The sequence below is a fragment of the Plasmodium malariae genome, assembly GCF_900090045.1.
Source record: "Plasmodium malariae genome assembly, chromosome: 10".
In the NCBI taxonomy this organism is placed as follows: Eukaryota; Apicomplexa; class Aconoidasida; order Haemosporida; family Plasmodiidae; genus Plasmodium; species Plasmodium malariae.
In genome coordinates, this window is record NC_041784.1 from 1438782 (window position 1) to 1455336 (window position 16555).

General features: G+C 26.6%; 3 protein-coding genes across 3 annotated transcripts; 1 reads left to right on the plus strand and 2 right to left on the minus strand.

Moving 5' to 3' along the window:
- Positions 1–656: 656 nt before the first annotated feature.
- Positions 657–2061, minus strand: IMC1m (inner membrane complex protein 1m, putative; the record flags this gene model as incomplete). The annotated part of the gene is made up of 2 exons (XM_029005603.1): positions 657–1598; positions 1942–2061. 2 exons carry the CDS (start codon positions 2059–2061, stop codon positions 657–659), a joined length of 1062 nt encoding a protein of 353 aa, XP_028862175.1.
- Positions 2062–4726: 2665 nt separating this feature from the next.
- Positions 4727–8023, minus strand: PmUG01_10040200 (conserved Plasmodium protein, unknown function; the record flags this gene model as incomplete). Its single annotated transcript, XM_029005604.1, has 3 exons — positions 4727–4981; positions 5457–7537; positions 7903–8023. The coding sequence occupies 3 exons, from the start codon at positions 8021–8023 to the stop codon at positions 4727–4729; spliced, it is 2457 nt and encodes an 818-aa protein (XP_028862176.1).
- A 2663-nt stretch (positions 8024–10686) lies between these two features.
- Positions 10687–16087, plus strand: PmUG01_10040300 (conserved Plasmodium protein, unknown function; the record flags this gene model as incomplete). The annotated part of the gene is made up of 4 exons (XM_029005605.1): positions 10687–14760; positions 14920–14970; positions 15708–15761; positions 16001–16087. The coding sequence occupies 4 exons, from the start codon at positions 10687–10689 to the stop codon at positions 16085–16087; spliced, it is 4266 nt and encodes a 1421-aa protein (XP_028862177.1).
- Between the last annotated feature and the right edge of the window lie 468 nt (positions 16088–16555).

Genomic DNA, 16555 nt, shown 5'->3' on the forward strand with positions numbered 1-16555 from the left:
GTTGGATATTTTTATTACAGTAATTTAACTAAAAGTGCGTTAAAAAATATGTGAAAAAAGTAAAGAGTTTAGATAGAATGAAGTAGACATTATAAAATAGAACAAATGAAGACGGGAAAAAATACTAGTGTTTAATTAAGTGTTCAAAAAAAAAAAAAAAATAAATAAAAAATAAATAAATAAATAAAAAATAAATAAATAAATGAATAAATAAATAAATGAATTAAATAAAATGAAATATATTATAATATAATAATCACATAATATATAACATGAAACTTAAAAAATAAGGAATAGGAATAGCTAATTAAAAACAAAAGTAAACGGAATAAATATTATAATTCGAATAATATTTCATTTTTTATAATAATAGTAAAAATTAAAAAAAGGTATATTTTTATGCATTAAGATATTTAATTTTGCCAGAATAGATCAGGCAATAAAATTTAAAAACATGAACAGCAAGGTAAATATGCATATATTTGTTAATAAAATATAAAAAATGTACGATGTGGCTAACTTTTTTTTAATTAATGGTTTTTTTTTTTTTTTTTTTTTTTTTTAAGAAATCTTTTGGCTAGCTGCTCATTATATAACGTGATGTTTTCTTTACACGTTTTCCACATTTTTCACCATTTTCGCCATTTTTACCATTTTCATTTTTTATCATTTTTTTCACTTTTTTCGCCTTTTCCACCTCCTTCGTTTTTAATTTGTTGACGTTCGGTCGATCTACCACCACCGTGTTCACACGTGCACTCATTCTGTTGGCTTTTCTGATTATTGTTTCCTAAAAAAAGAGAAATTCCCTGCATACTCAATTTTCCTGCTAACATGATAGCTATCCCTGCGGCTGCCAGTGCACTAGAGGTAGCGTCAATTATTTTTGTGAAGAAATCATTTTCCTTTGTATGTACGACAAATGGATAACTATGGCTTACCATATCGTAGTAGCTAGGATGTAAATCAAAATTATTTCCCATGTCATTTATGCTGTTATTATTAAATGTATAAGGTGTTGGTGTAAATAATACTGGGTCCATTTCATACATTTTGTCATCATTATTGCCATTACAGAGACAGTTTAAAATACATTTATTTTTTTCTTTTCTGTTATATACACTAAATGGATTCATCATGTTTAGGAAGCAGTCATTATAACCCTCGAATAGAGGTATCTGCCCATCGTAATCAGTATTAAATGTTTCTGGTCTAATGGAATTATGTATATATTGAGGTATATATCTAGGGATTGGAACTTCACTATATATTTCTCTTCTTGGTCTAAATGGTATTTGTACTTCTTTAGGTATATATTTAAATCTTTTATATTTTTTTTTAACAAACTTGTCTACATATTTATATTGTGGCACATCTATTACTTTGTACACAGGTTTAACTCTTAATTTTTTTTGTGGGACTTGTACATTTTTATATTTATATCTATCTTGATATACGGGGGTTTCTACCTCCTTCACCACAGGATATGGTCGATATTCAACTCGGGGCACTTGGACTATTTTTTCCTTATACTCAATTTTTGGCACATTGATTGTGGTCTCTTGGATTATGTTTTTTATAAATGGTTTTGCTCCTGGCTTGGGCGAAGAAAAAGCGTAAGTGCATGTGCAAATGAATACATTAATAGAAGCAAATACATAAGCGTAGATGAATATGTACATATAAGCAAAAATATACTAACGATTTGTATCTACAGCAACTACTACTATGTACAGTACTTTTTTTAAAAACATCATGATCGCACAAATTAAATGGAAATAAATTTGCACAAGTGAACACATATTCCATTTTTATGTAGTCATGTTTTCCATTTTTATGTAGTCATGTTTTCCATTTTTATGTAGTCATGTTTTCCATTTTTACGAAATCATTTTTTCCATTTTTTATGAACATCAAAATTTATTTTTTTTATATTATTACTTCAAAAACGTGGTAATCCTCCATAGTTGTACACAAGGAATCGTTGCCCCTTTGCGGCATAAACATCGGCCCAAGACCATGAACATATTTATTTTTATTTTTGCAAATATTTTCACACATTGTTAAAACGTTTTTTGATAATATTTAAAAAGGAAAAATAAATATATATACATATCCTCAAATATGTATATTTATATATATATACATACACACAAATACGTATATTTATATATACATACATACACACAAATATGTATATTTATATATACATACATACACACAAATATGTATATTTATATATACATACATACACACAAATATGTATATTTATATATACATACATACACACAAATATGTATATTTATATATACAAACATACACACAAATATGTATATTTATATATACAAACACATGTTAAATGTGCTAATAGTGCGTATGCCCCTGTCTAAAAAAAAATGAGCAACGATTTACACATACCCATATATACTCGCATGTATACAAACATGTATATATATGTGTGTATGTATATATGTGTATATGTACTACCTAACACTAACGACTGCAAAGACGCAGAATTCTGTACAGTGAGTAAAATTTAAAATATTCAAACTGTAACATAAAAGGGGAAGTGACCAACTGTCTGAAGTTGTACGCTATTAATAATACAAATTTAGAAAGGAGAGACGAAAAAAAAATAAAAAAAAAAACACAATGAAATTTTATATTTAGCTTTCCCTTATGTTGTATCCCTTGAGAAATAAAAATAATACACATACATATAAATATATACATATAAATAAATATATACATATAAATAAATATATACATATAAATAAATATATACATATAAATAAATAAATGCATATATGCATATATATATATATACGTGCGCGCTTATTTTTCTGCTACTTAAAGACCAAACACATTTACATTATGAACTGTACAGGTAGCAACCTCTAAAAAAAAAACCAAGTCAATTTCGGACAAGAGTTCCACACTAGCATTTTTATTATTTTACCAAGAAAATGAATAAAAATAAAATAAAATGAAATGTAGTACGATAAAATGAAATGTAGTATGATAAAATGAAATGTAGTATGATAAAATGAAGAATAATATGATAAAATAAAATATAATATGATAAAATGGAATAAAATAAAATATGATAAAACGAAATAAATTAAATTGTAGTAAAATGTAACATAACAAAACAAGTTTTAAAAGGCTGTGAGCTCAGCAATTTAAATTGAAAATTTAGCAAAAAAAAAAAATATTTATAATTTTACATAGAGGAATTGCAATTTAAAACATATCCAGAATAAACCCTTTTTAATTCAGGTTTAATCTGATCTTACAATAAAGAAATTGTAAATTATAAATTATAAATTGCAAGTTGTAAGTTGTAACCAGTAAATTGAATATTATAAATTGTAAATTATAAATTGCATAAATTGTAAATTTTGTGTGTGTACGTGTATGTGTGTGTATCATGTTCAAAAAGCCAAATAATATTATGTACTTGTTATTTGTGTGCTATTTGAAACAGCTTACCTAAAAATCAGGGCAAATTTTTTTCTCCATTAGTAAAAATTTATGAACAGAAAAAAAAAAAAATATATATATATACACACATACATATATACGTACATATATACATACGTACATATTTGCATATACGTACATATTTGTATATACGTACGTATACGTTTGTACATTTTTTTTTCACATGACTCGTTCAGGTAAAAATTTTTCTGGAATGTACAGGAAAACGCTTTTTTTATGAGATATTGTTTTGGTACAAAAAAAAAAAAAAATTTAGACGTTATATTATACAATACGAGGAAACGTAATTTATATATTTTTTATTCATTTTTTATATATTTTTTATTTTTTTTAGTTCTATTTTATTTTCTTACACCTAAGATTAGTATAAACAATTTTACAAAAGTTTACTCGTTCATTTACAACTATTTAGACTTATTAAGCAAAAAAAAAAAAAAAAAAAAAGAAAGAAAGTTGGTTGTTAATATAATAAATAAAAATAAATTAAACAGTAATCAAATAACCCAACAATTAAAAAAATAAAGTCGTGTAAGAAAAATTTAAAAGGTATATATTTTTTTCGTGAACACTTTTGTAAAGTGAAAGGATTCATTCATATATCACTCATCTGAAGGTATATATGGACGTGTATCTGTATTTATACCCGTATGAGTAAATAAAATTTACGCAAATAAATAAGCGTAATTTTTAAAAATTAAAAAATTGGCAGACAGACAAGCAAACAAGCAAGAAAACAAACAAGCAAGAAAACAAACAAGCAAGAAAACAAACAAGCAAGAAAACAAACAAACAAGAAAACAAACAAGCAAGAAAGCAAGCAAGCAAACAAACAAACAAAAGAAAAATCTCGTAAAAAAACGTCAGTTAAAATAGCTAAATATGCAAGATAAAATTTAATTTCTACTTGAATGTATAAAAATAAAGGCTTTACACATATCACGACATGTCATTGCTACACGTTATTACTACTGTACATTACTACCACGTATAAGTACTACCTATAAGTACTACATATAAGTACTACATATAAGTACTACATATAAGTACTACATATAAGTACTACGTATAAGTACTACATATAAGTACTACGTATAAGTACTACCTATAAGTACTACCTATAAGTACTACGTATAAGTACTACGTATAACTACAACGTGTAATTACTGTATATTGATACAAATTATTCCACACATTATGCTGCACTTTGTGCTGCACATCACAGCTACACAATGTAGTACTTACTCAGAAAGTTAGATATGGACGAGTCCAGTATATCATAATATTCAAACAAATTATATATGCAAACAACTAGCGCATTCGGGGTTACATATAAGGTAAAGGAGTTTTTTTTTTGTGCGCAAATTCGAATCATTTTATACTTGATTAAATTTGGAAATTTCATTTTCTCTTCGAAAGAAAATAAATTATCTAGTCCACTAATGCTGAACTCACCTAGGTCCTTTATTAAATTCTTGATCTGAAAAAAAGTGCAATGGGGAAGGAAAAAAAAAAATAAAAATAAATAAAAATAAATATATGGATAAATATACGAATAAATATATGAATAAATAAATGAATAAATATATGAATAAATATATGAATAAATAAATGAATAAATAAATGAATAAATAAATGAATAAATATATGAATAAATATATGAATAAATAATCAACGTCAATGTTGAACGTCACGCAGTTCAGTTGTGTTGACATCGAAATGAGGGTGAGCCGTGAAATGGGCAAATAAGCATGACGTAGGTACGTGCATACAAATACGTGTATATGGGTATGTGGGTGTATATGGGTATGTGGGTGTATATGGGTATGTGGGTGTATGTGGGCATATGTGTACATCTGTACGTATGTATGTGTGTATATGAATATATCTGTATGCATGGAACGATTGGGGCCCCGTGAAAGACTTGCCTGGTACTCATATTTGGTGGATAGCACGTCGATGTACTGAGAATCCCTGTAGTTGTAAATATTATGAAATAGGATAGGGGTAAAACATATTTCCTTTGTGCTATTTATAGTAATTAATATATAATCGGTTAAGTACATTTTTATTATATTAGACCCTTTCATTTTATCAATAGTAAGGAGAGTATTATTACGAGTGTAATTTATATTTTTGAAAAGGTAGCTGTTCAGGTAAAAAAAGAAATTGACTGCTCTTAGTGTATGTAAAAAAGGGAATTTTAAAATGTACATAATATTATCTTCAGATATCATTATATATGTATTATTACAATAAACAACATCAATTATGTTACTCTTTGGATATTTCAATTTTTTAAAAATAAAAGTACTATTTGTTTCTGTACTGTTCATATTTTTTTCATTTTTCTGTAAAATATTTATGCAGCTTTTTTGTTTTTTATATATCCAAAAATATATTTCTTTATTTTCAAATAGTATACATCCATGATTACAACAAGTCCCACTAATTAAAACTTTGGGTTTCGAATTAATTAATTTTTTTTTAAATTTTACATTTTCAGAAATTCGGATATATATAAAATAATTTTTATTTTTTTTTATTTTTTTTTCATTATTTATTAATTTGTTCATATTTTGTTCTTCCAGATATCTGAAAATGTAGTTCTCTCCAAGTTGTTCATTTTTACCATTATTCACACACATTATTTTTTTGGAAATATGTTCAGAATATTTTAAAGAATTATTATTATATTGTATTTCTCCTTTGTTACAAGGATTATTAGCAGCATTATCATTAACCATTTTTTTTTTTTTCTGTCTCTTTCCATTTTGTAATTCGAAGGAACTATAGTCGTAGTTATTTTCCTTTCTCTTGCACGTTTCTCTTTCATTCAGTTTCGGTAATTCACTCCAGCTGTTCGTGGCAACTGGATGGATCATACTGCTGCTATGTTTTTCATCAACCGTGTTAAATGGTACACGTGTATGTGCTATAGCGCCTTGCTGCAAAATGAGTTTACTCTTCGTGCTGGCACTCGTCCCACTTGTTACCCTCTCCCCGTTCACTGAGTTCTCTATATTTAATTTCCTCTTCTCTTTTGTCGACTTCCCCCCATTCGTTATCTTCTCCCCTCTCACAACACTTAAACTTCCATTTGACAAACCCGTAAATGTTGTTATACCATACTTCTTACTCTCATCGGAGTAACCCTTGGAGAAATTCCTGGGGCAGATATGATTCGTACCCTGTTTGTAATTCTCATCATAAAAATGGCAATTAGTCATATGTACAGGCTTGTCACTTCCACTTGTATATTCCATTGTTTTGAAGGTAGAATTATAAGATAACTCAAAAATAGTTGAATATTTTAAATCATCGTTACAATTTTGTATGTCTTGTTCATTTAGTTCAGGGAGACTGACTAAAATAGTACTGAATTGTAAATTCTGGTGAACGAGCTGTGAAGGAATAATCATTTTAATTTGTTTAATTAACATTTTATTTGAATTCTTATTATTGTTAAGACCTAGATATAAATTTTTTTTGCTATCTATTAAACTAACTCCAAAAAAGTGTATAGGATCTAATGGATAATTTTCTGTTAATAGTTCGTCATGTGTTTTCCTGTTTATGTCCTCATTCTTCTTCTCTCCATTAACAGGTTCATTTCCATTTTCATAAACATTATTTTGATTGGATGTGTCAAAATATATATCACCCTTATAATTACATGATACTATTTGAATATCTGTAATTTCATTACTTGTTGGTATTTCTAAATTCTTCCATTCATTAAAATGGTCTAAATGCCATAAGTATCTGCTATGATTATAGACATACAATTTATTATTAGATAAGTATACTAATATATGCCATCTTGAAAAATAAATTAATTTAATGAAATTATTTTCAAATATATAACTATTAAACAAGTACATATTCATATGAATTCCCAAGTGTGGTTTAAATCTTTTCTTGTTAAATACCACCGTTTCATTTGCAAATCTAGCGAATGCCCCCCCGAAGCATGCAAAGTTTTTACCCACGTTGTATTTCCCCATCACATGGGACAGCTCCTTGACATCTCGTTCTGCATTCGGATATGAGAAAACAAATAAAATGAAACACATAAAAGGAAATATGTGTAATGTAACAAGTGTAGTGTAACAGGTGTTATATAACAAGCAAAATAGATGCAGTATATAGATGGAAAAACAAATAGGTGGACTTATCCTTGCGTGCACACATACCACAAATTGCCCGCCGCCTTTTGCTAAAACGCTACATTGTACGGGGGGGAAATGCCAGTGATATCGCACTCACCACAGTTCTCTCTTTAAATTCCCTCATTTTTTCGTATATTTATATGTTTGTATATTTAGTTTCCCACTCGTTTACCCACTCATCTGCTCACATATTTTTTTTAATTTTTTTTTTTTTTTGTTGAACGCATACCTGAGAAGGTCCTCATTTTTTTGCTCTGAAAATCTGTGGCATCCGTTTCATTGTCATCTTGATCCATTTGTGTGTAGTTATTTTCTACACGACTGTATTCCCTATTTCTATAACCAATCATGGTTATTCGATACAAGTGCACAGATTTCCAATTTTTTTTTTTTTTTTTTGATTATTTTGCAAACGCTACAAAAAATCAGTTTTCATTCAAAATAGGTGGTGCATACTTTTATAAGGTAACATTTGAACCCAGGGAAAAAAAAAAAAAAAAAAAAAAAAAAAAAATTTGAGGGGGAGAGGGTATTTGTCTACCCTATTTTACCGTATTATTTTCCTGTATGCTGTTCTGAGTTGTTACACAATATTTTATGTCGCTCTTCACTGAGATACAATATTTATTGATGCTTTTACTTTTTTTCCAAAAATTTTCATTGCTTTAAAAGGGAAGCCCCCCAAAATATTTTCACATTCATAAAAAATTGTAATAATTGTAGTATGTTGTTTTGTAATTAACTTGATTTAGCTTAAATCAGTTTAATTTAATTCGCCTCAATATATAATTTAATTCATTTTATTTTAATTTAATTCAGTTTAATTCAATTTAGTTCAGTTTAATTCAATTTATTTCAGTTTAATTCAATTTAATTTAATTTTTTTATTTTTTTTTTTCTTTTTCTTTTTCTTTTTTTACTTTTTTTCAAATTATTCATACCGTTGTGGCGTATTTAAGCAGTATTTTTTTCTTTTTTTTTTTTTTTAGGAAAATTAGTAAGTACAATACATTTTTTCAATTTTTCTGTCCTACCGAGCACAATAGGAAAAAGCATGTATAGTAAAATCATGTAGGTGTATGCAAAAATGTGAGAAAAAAGAAAAAAAAAAAAAAAAAAAATAAGAACGATCAAGTATGCACTCGTTAAAACTGCAAAAAAACAACTTGAATTTTATATTGGTTTGCTTTACTTTGTTTCATTTTCGTTTTGTTATATTTTATATTATTTTGTTCATTTATGTTTCAACTTTTTTTTTTTTTTTTTTGAAAAATGAATATTTTTACAAACGCTGAAGTAGCTTTTGTGGCTTACTCTACTTACACAATACAAAAGCTTGAAAATAGAGAGAACCACTAATTTTATAAAACATTTAATTTCTCTTTTTTTTTTTTTTTTTTTTTTTTTTCTATTTTTAGCCTCTACCTTATATCTTTAATTATTTATATCTTTTTATAGTTTTCTTTTCTTTTTTTTTTTTTTTATATTATTATCCTTTTATCACTTTTAAACATGTTATTATACTATATTAACATATTCTTTGCATACACACACATGCTATAATGTGTATATTTTATTTTACTATATAAAGAGAACAGCTACTTCATTTTATCTCCTCTTTATTCTGTCATTAATCTTTTTTATGCTATGAAAAAATAAAAAACAATCCTGATATATGCAACCTTCAACTTTTTTGTAGTTTTTAAGGACTACGAAAAAGGCAAGCATTTGCATGACCGAGAAGACGCAGTGATTGCGCAGTGATTGGGCAGTGATTGCGCAGTGATTACGCAGGGACGTATGGGTACTACATGTATATGTATATATAATAGTGAACACGCAAAATCAAATAAAAAAAAAAGACAACTATAGGGCCTGTAACGATATCAGCGTTAGACGAGAAAACATAAATACCCGAAAGGGACATATCAACTATTAGACGAACGAATGAACAAACGAATCAACAAGCAAAATACAAATTAAATTTTAAGTGAGACAGCAACTTATCGCATTTTAGCCAATAAAAGAAAAGAAGAAAAAGAGGCTTCATATATTGTATGTAACATTTTGGTGATTTGTACTTTTATTTTCAAAGTTTTTTCCTTTTTTCCTTTTTTTTTTTTTTTTTTTTTTTTGACACGCTTGTTTGCAAATAATTTAAAGCTTTCTATATAATTTTAAATAATTTTTTTTTAAATAAGCAAAATAATATTAACTGTTCATAATTTTTTTTTTTTTTTTTTTTTTTTTGCACGTTATGTACATTAAGAGCATAGTATCTGATTTCAATACGTTGTTACAAAAGTGAAAAAATATTTGTACATAAATTTTGTACCTAATAATAGCAAACGGAAGTTAAACAGAAAGATTCGAAGTGGGACAGGTAGTCATCACATACTATATTAAGTGTATGAAATCAAAAAGTTGGGAAGCACAGGGGTTAAAACAAAATAAATCATTTTGAGCAGGAAATGGAAGTAAAGACAAGAAGAAAACATACAAAAAACACTATAGAATAAAGGAGAGAAAAGAAATGCAAAATAAACTGAAGAAACAAAAAAGGAAAGCTTAAATGAACGTACATGAAAATATGCACATAAATTGCAATACAGGTAGAAGTGCAAAAAGGGCAGTACATCAATACATGTGAACTTCCCCTCGACAACTGCATGAGGATATAGTAGTTTCTTTTTTTTTTTTTATTTTCTTTGTTGAAAAAGTTTAACAAAGGTACAATGCTACATTCTCAAATTAGTAAAATGAGAATTAAAAAAAAAAAAAAAAAAAAAAAAAATATACAACTTGTTACATTTAAGTAGCTATATATTGGAACAATAATAAAGCGTTGAAGTATTAATAAAATAAAAAAAATGCTATACATTATTTTCCCCCATTTTAAAAGTTGATCAATGTATACATGTATGTATGTATGTACCTACATATATAATCGTACACTTTCATATTTTTCAGTACTAATGAAATGCTCGAAAAACGCACGTTTCCTGCTAAATTCATGTTTGATAGAGGAGTAGCCTCCCTTTTTTTGTTTCATTTAAAACAAAAGGATAAGATAACATTTTGTAAATTTTCAACGAGGAAAACGCTTATTTATGAACACATTGCTGATGGGGAGGATTTCTTATCACAAAAGGGAAAAACAATTTATGCTCTCGTTAATTATACCTATGTAAATGCAAAACTTCGTGAAATAAACCACTATTTGAAGAGTAGTAACAGCGCAAATAATAACTCCAATATAAGTTACAATCATTTTTTCCAAATAAGTAATAACACTGCAGGCTTAGCGAATAATCATATTAGCAACGATGCCAACGTATATCGATTTAACGCAGTCGACATAGTTGAGAGGGATGACAGAGGTGATAGGAAAGACAGGGATGACAATGTAAACACAGTTGGTGGAATTCATAGCAATGACCACCTTGACCGAGCAGTAGAAAACTTATATATCTTGTGTGTTAAGGGAAACATAGATGAATCAGACGAAAGGATTAGGCACTATGTGAATGTTGTATTAAATTACATAAATGAATATATGGAAGAAGTAACAAGTGACAACTTAAAAAATAAAGGTGCAGAAAAATATAATGAGAAAAAAAATAAAAAATTTTTAAGCATTAATAGCTATTTATTGTTCTTAAACATTTTAAGAGTACTAGATAGAAAAAAAGAATTTAAAAATTTACTGAAATTAGTTAGCCAAAATATTCACTTCTTATCTATAGACATCGTTAGGAGGATAGCTTTTATTCACGATTTAAAAAAAGAGCATTCTTTTTTTTTTAAAGAAGTTTTAAATTATATTTATACTATTATACAATGTAACAATGAATTGTATTATAGAGAAATGCAAAATGTTAATATATGTATAAATATATGTACAAATTTTTTTTTTGGGAAAAAATATGTACAGGCAAGGAAAATGTATGATTATGAAATTAACGAAGATATTATTTATTTATATAATATAAATTACATTTATATAAATCATATTATCACATTTAGTAATATCATACACTCTGAAAAGAGTATGTATTATCAAGATGAAATGTATACAGGGAAAGAACTAGATATACCAAAAGACGACAAAGGAGAAGAAGAATCATCAATGCAGAAAAATCGTGATATGATGTATTTATCCTTGTCGTCACATGACTTTACAGATATGCACAAAAAATTGAATAAACGATATACCTCCAATCTTAACAAAGAAGAACATACGAATGCAACAGTTAGTTTACACGATGAAACTGTAATGATGACAATGACAAATAAAAACAAAGATGCAACGTATAATTATACCCAAAGAGAAAAAAGGAATAATAAAATGAGTTCATCTACAAGTAATCATAATGATGATGATGCAAAAGAAATATATAATTGCAGATCAACTGATCATCTAAATATACGTACAACATACGCGGATGATTTTAATTTTAATTATTACATGATTGATACAATTTACGTTCTCTTTAATTATTACATGAACTTATCAGAAAAGAAAAAAAACGATAAAAATAATCTTTCTTTTTTTTTTTTTTTACCGGACATAAAGAATAATATTATGAATATAGTTTTGAATTTTATTACTACTTTAAAAGATGAGCTAAATAAAAACAAACAACTGAAAAATAAGAAAATAATTGCCTCTTTAGAAAGAGTTTTAAAGCTAGGTTATGCATTTCAAGTACCGTTTAAGTTAGAGCCTTTCATCTTCTACTATTTGAACGTTTTGTTGGTCAGCAAATTTGATCTCTCTTTACTAGACAACATAAAAATATTAGCTATTTTTAGGGAAGTGCATAATATGAATAGGGGGAGCAACATGAACAGGACAGGTAAAATGGAAGTGGCAAAGGAAAGAATAAACGAAGGGGAAAACGACATAGCTAAAAGGGAAGAGGAAAGAGTAAACGAAGGGGAAAACGGCATAGCTAAAAGGGAAGAGGAAAGGGTAAATGAAGGGAAGAGTATCACCTCTGAAAAGGTGGAAGAAGAAAATACGATTCTTCCTGATGAGATAGCCAAAATAAAAATATACACAGGACAGGCGGAAAAAAATCCCAAAAAAAAAAAAAAAAAATTTGATCTATGTTCATCAAGTCAATTTAATACAAAATTAAGTAGCTATATACATGCCCCTAACGAGATGTACAACGCAAATAGTTATCTATTGGATAACATGATCAAGTTAGTTTTTGATAACCTAAAAAAGTGTTTACATACATCAAAAGGTAGTGACATATGTATGTTAATACCGATAGTTTATGAATTTCATAAATATATGGATGAAGAGTTAAAAAATATATTAACCGTTCAGGTAACATGTAACAGAGACAATATAAATGAAACGAACTTCATAAATATATTACGCGTATTTTCAAAGATGAAGTATAAGAATGAACTTGTTAACAAATTTTTGTACAATGTGAAATATTTGGCAAGTTACAAAAAAAGCAATGGGTTAACAAATGAGCAGAGCAGTGATAACGATTCTATGCAGAACGTTTATTCTTTTTTTTTTTCGTGTCCAAAATTCTTTTTCCTGTTTTTTTATTATAAAAGTAAAAATAATTTATTTACATATAAGGATGTATATTATGTGGAAAACTTTATACAAAATAGCTTTTTTGAAATGAATGTAAAGGATTTTATTTTTGTTTTATTAATTTATTACAAGAACGGAATAGTTTTACTACCGCAACTGCTGCTCAAAATTTGTGCTATTTTTAACAACGGGAAAAAGATTATAAAAAGGGAAGAGCTGCTATTTTGTCTTTTTTTGCTCTCAAAAAATTATTACGCCCTATCAAACAGTGCAAGTGGAAGAATTGATAGTAGTGGTAATAGCGGTAGTTATTACAGGGCCTTAGGGAATAAAGAGGACAACTTTTTGATGAAAAAAATGAACGTGTTCAGGAAAAGCCAGTATACTCAGCATCACATAGACTCTTTTATAAACGTAATTAATGACATTTTATTGTACATTTACGATGATAAGATGATAAATTATCAAGCAGACCTGATGAAACATTTACAAGAAGAGGGGAATATAAGAAATACTGTTGAAGGGGAAGGAAAAAAAACGAATGATGGTAAGAACAATGAGAAGGAAGAAGCTTATTCTGAAGATATCAAAGTGATCCATCATAATAACACTTATATGGTCAATTCTGAAATATATACCTGTAAAATGGACTTTAACAGGTTAAAATTAAATTTGATAATGATGAAAATATTTTATAACTTATATTATTCCTTTTTCACAATTCGTAATGAAAAAAAAAAAAAAAAAAAAAAAATTCTGAACAGTCATCATGAAAAATTATTAACTCATTTATTTTCATGTTTTAATAATAATTTTTCAAAAAATGTAAACGAAATTAAATATATATCCCCCTTATTATATCATTTTAGTTACCTTAATATTTATTCTCCATTTTATTTTAAAAAACAAATATGTTACATATTAAAAAATTGCATTATGGATGATCAGCTAGTAAAACATATATTGCTAAGTCATGTATTTATGAAACAGAAAATATCAACTGAAATAAAAAAGTATATTAAGGAATATGTAATTACCCATTTTGAACATTTTAGCATGAATCTTCAAGTACTGTTCTTTAAATTTTGTAATAATTTTTTAAATATGAAAAATATAGAAAATACAGATGAACAAAAGGATAGTTTGTTATTCGATCAGCTGCTAAATAATATATTTTTAAATTTAGCAAAAATGAAGCCAAACAATTATTTAGATATTTATTTTACCATAAGCAATAATATGGTTAAAGATAAAAAGTATTATATTCAACTATTTTATTATATGAACAAGTGTGCTGATCATTATACCGGTGAACAGTTATTGCTAATACTTTTTTACATGTACAAGACAGGTTATAGTAAACCAAAAATACGCAAAAAAGTAAGAAATTTAATTTTGCATCACCACAAGAAAAGACTAATTAATTTAAGCACCTATATAAAATATATATTGCCACTCGACGAATTTGGTATATATCATTTGTTACCAATTAAATTTCAGCAGGTTATTTATGATCAGGTACATTGCGATAGATACGTACACGGGGGAGGGGGGAGGACATTCTAACACATGCGCTAAGCACATAATATATATATATATATATAGAATAGATAACACACGTACGTACATGTTTTTCTCTATACCTCACAAATTTTTCCATTTTTTGCGTTTTTATAGCTCGGAGAGGATGTGAAACCGTATGTACGGCAGCCGCTGAAAAATGATGAGGTAAAAAAGCTCAAAAAATAAAAAAAATACAAAAAAGTACAAAAATGAAAAAACAAGCAAAAAAATGCAAAAAAACGCAAAAAAATGAAAAAACAAACAAAAAAATGCAAAAAAACGCAAATAAAAAGCAAAGAAAGGCAAAAGACTGAACATAAAAATTTCTCCATTTAAGACAGCGATTTGAAAACAAAATGACCACAATTAAAAAAAATGTTAAAACATAATAAATGATATTATGTATTTTCGTTTTTGCCTTTTTTTTTTTTTTTGGAAATTATAGGAAGAAAGGAAAAATTCGCAAATCACAATGGAACATGATCAGGTAATTTTATTCGTTCATATATACTCGTCATGCTGATGCATATATATATATATACATATATGTTATTATATATACGTTTATGTATGTATATTTGTATGTATATTTGTATGTATATTTGTATGTATATATGTATGTATATATGTACGTATGTACGTATGTATGTATGTACGTATGTACGTATGTATATATGTATGTATATTTGTATGTATGTACGTATGTATGTACGTATGTATGTACGTATGTACGTATGTATATATGTATGTATATTTGTATGTATGTACGTATGTATGTACGTATGTATGTACGTATAAGTATATGCAAATGTGAATTTACATTATTCCGTTTGCAATTTTGTATGCCGCGTTTGATGTATAAACGTTACAGTATTTTATTTTATAACTTCGTATATATTTAGCTTAACATATTACGGTTAGCTAAATTTTATGAACTGTACATAAATAAATTGAACGTGGATAATACACTTTAAATATTTGTTTATATGTATATGAGCATATACATATACGTATGTATTAACAATTTATAATTATATACTTTTATTTTTATACATTGATGTGATTAAAAAATACATAAATACTTCTGGGATCAGTTAGTTTCAAAAAGTGTACATTACGAAATACATATACATATAATTTACTTAAAATAACAATATATTATTTTATATTTTTCATTATATTTTGTTCAATATAGCAGGATTTTCCTATAGAAACAACTGAACAGCAAGATAATGAAGATGCGCCCATATATATCTTTGAACAAATGGTTAAAAGTTATTGAGCATATATATATATATATATATATATATATAAATATAGGTATGTACAAATGATGTTTTATTTTTCCCATCTCCACCCAATTTTTTTTTTTTTTTTAATTTTATTATAATAAATATTTTACTAAGGTAACCTTTTTATATAATAATTAAATTTCTCTTTTTATAATAATTTCTTTTTTTTAATCATAATTTCTAATTTCTCATTTTTAATTATAATGGATAAATTTCTCCTTTTTTAATCGTAATTTCTAATTTCTCATTTTTAATTATAATGGATAAATTTCTCCTTTTTTAATCGTAATTTCTAATTTCTCATTTTTAATTATAATGTATAAATTTCTCCTTTTTTAATCGTAATTTCTAATTTCTCATTTTTAATTATAATGGATAAATTTCTCCTTTTTTAATAGTAATTTCTAATTTCTCATTTTTTTATTATACAGTGTTAAATTTTATTTTTTATGATGGTC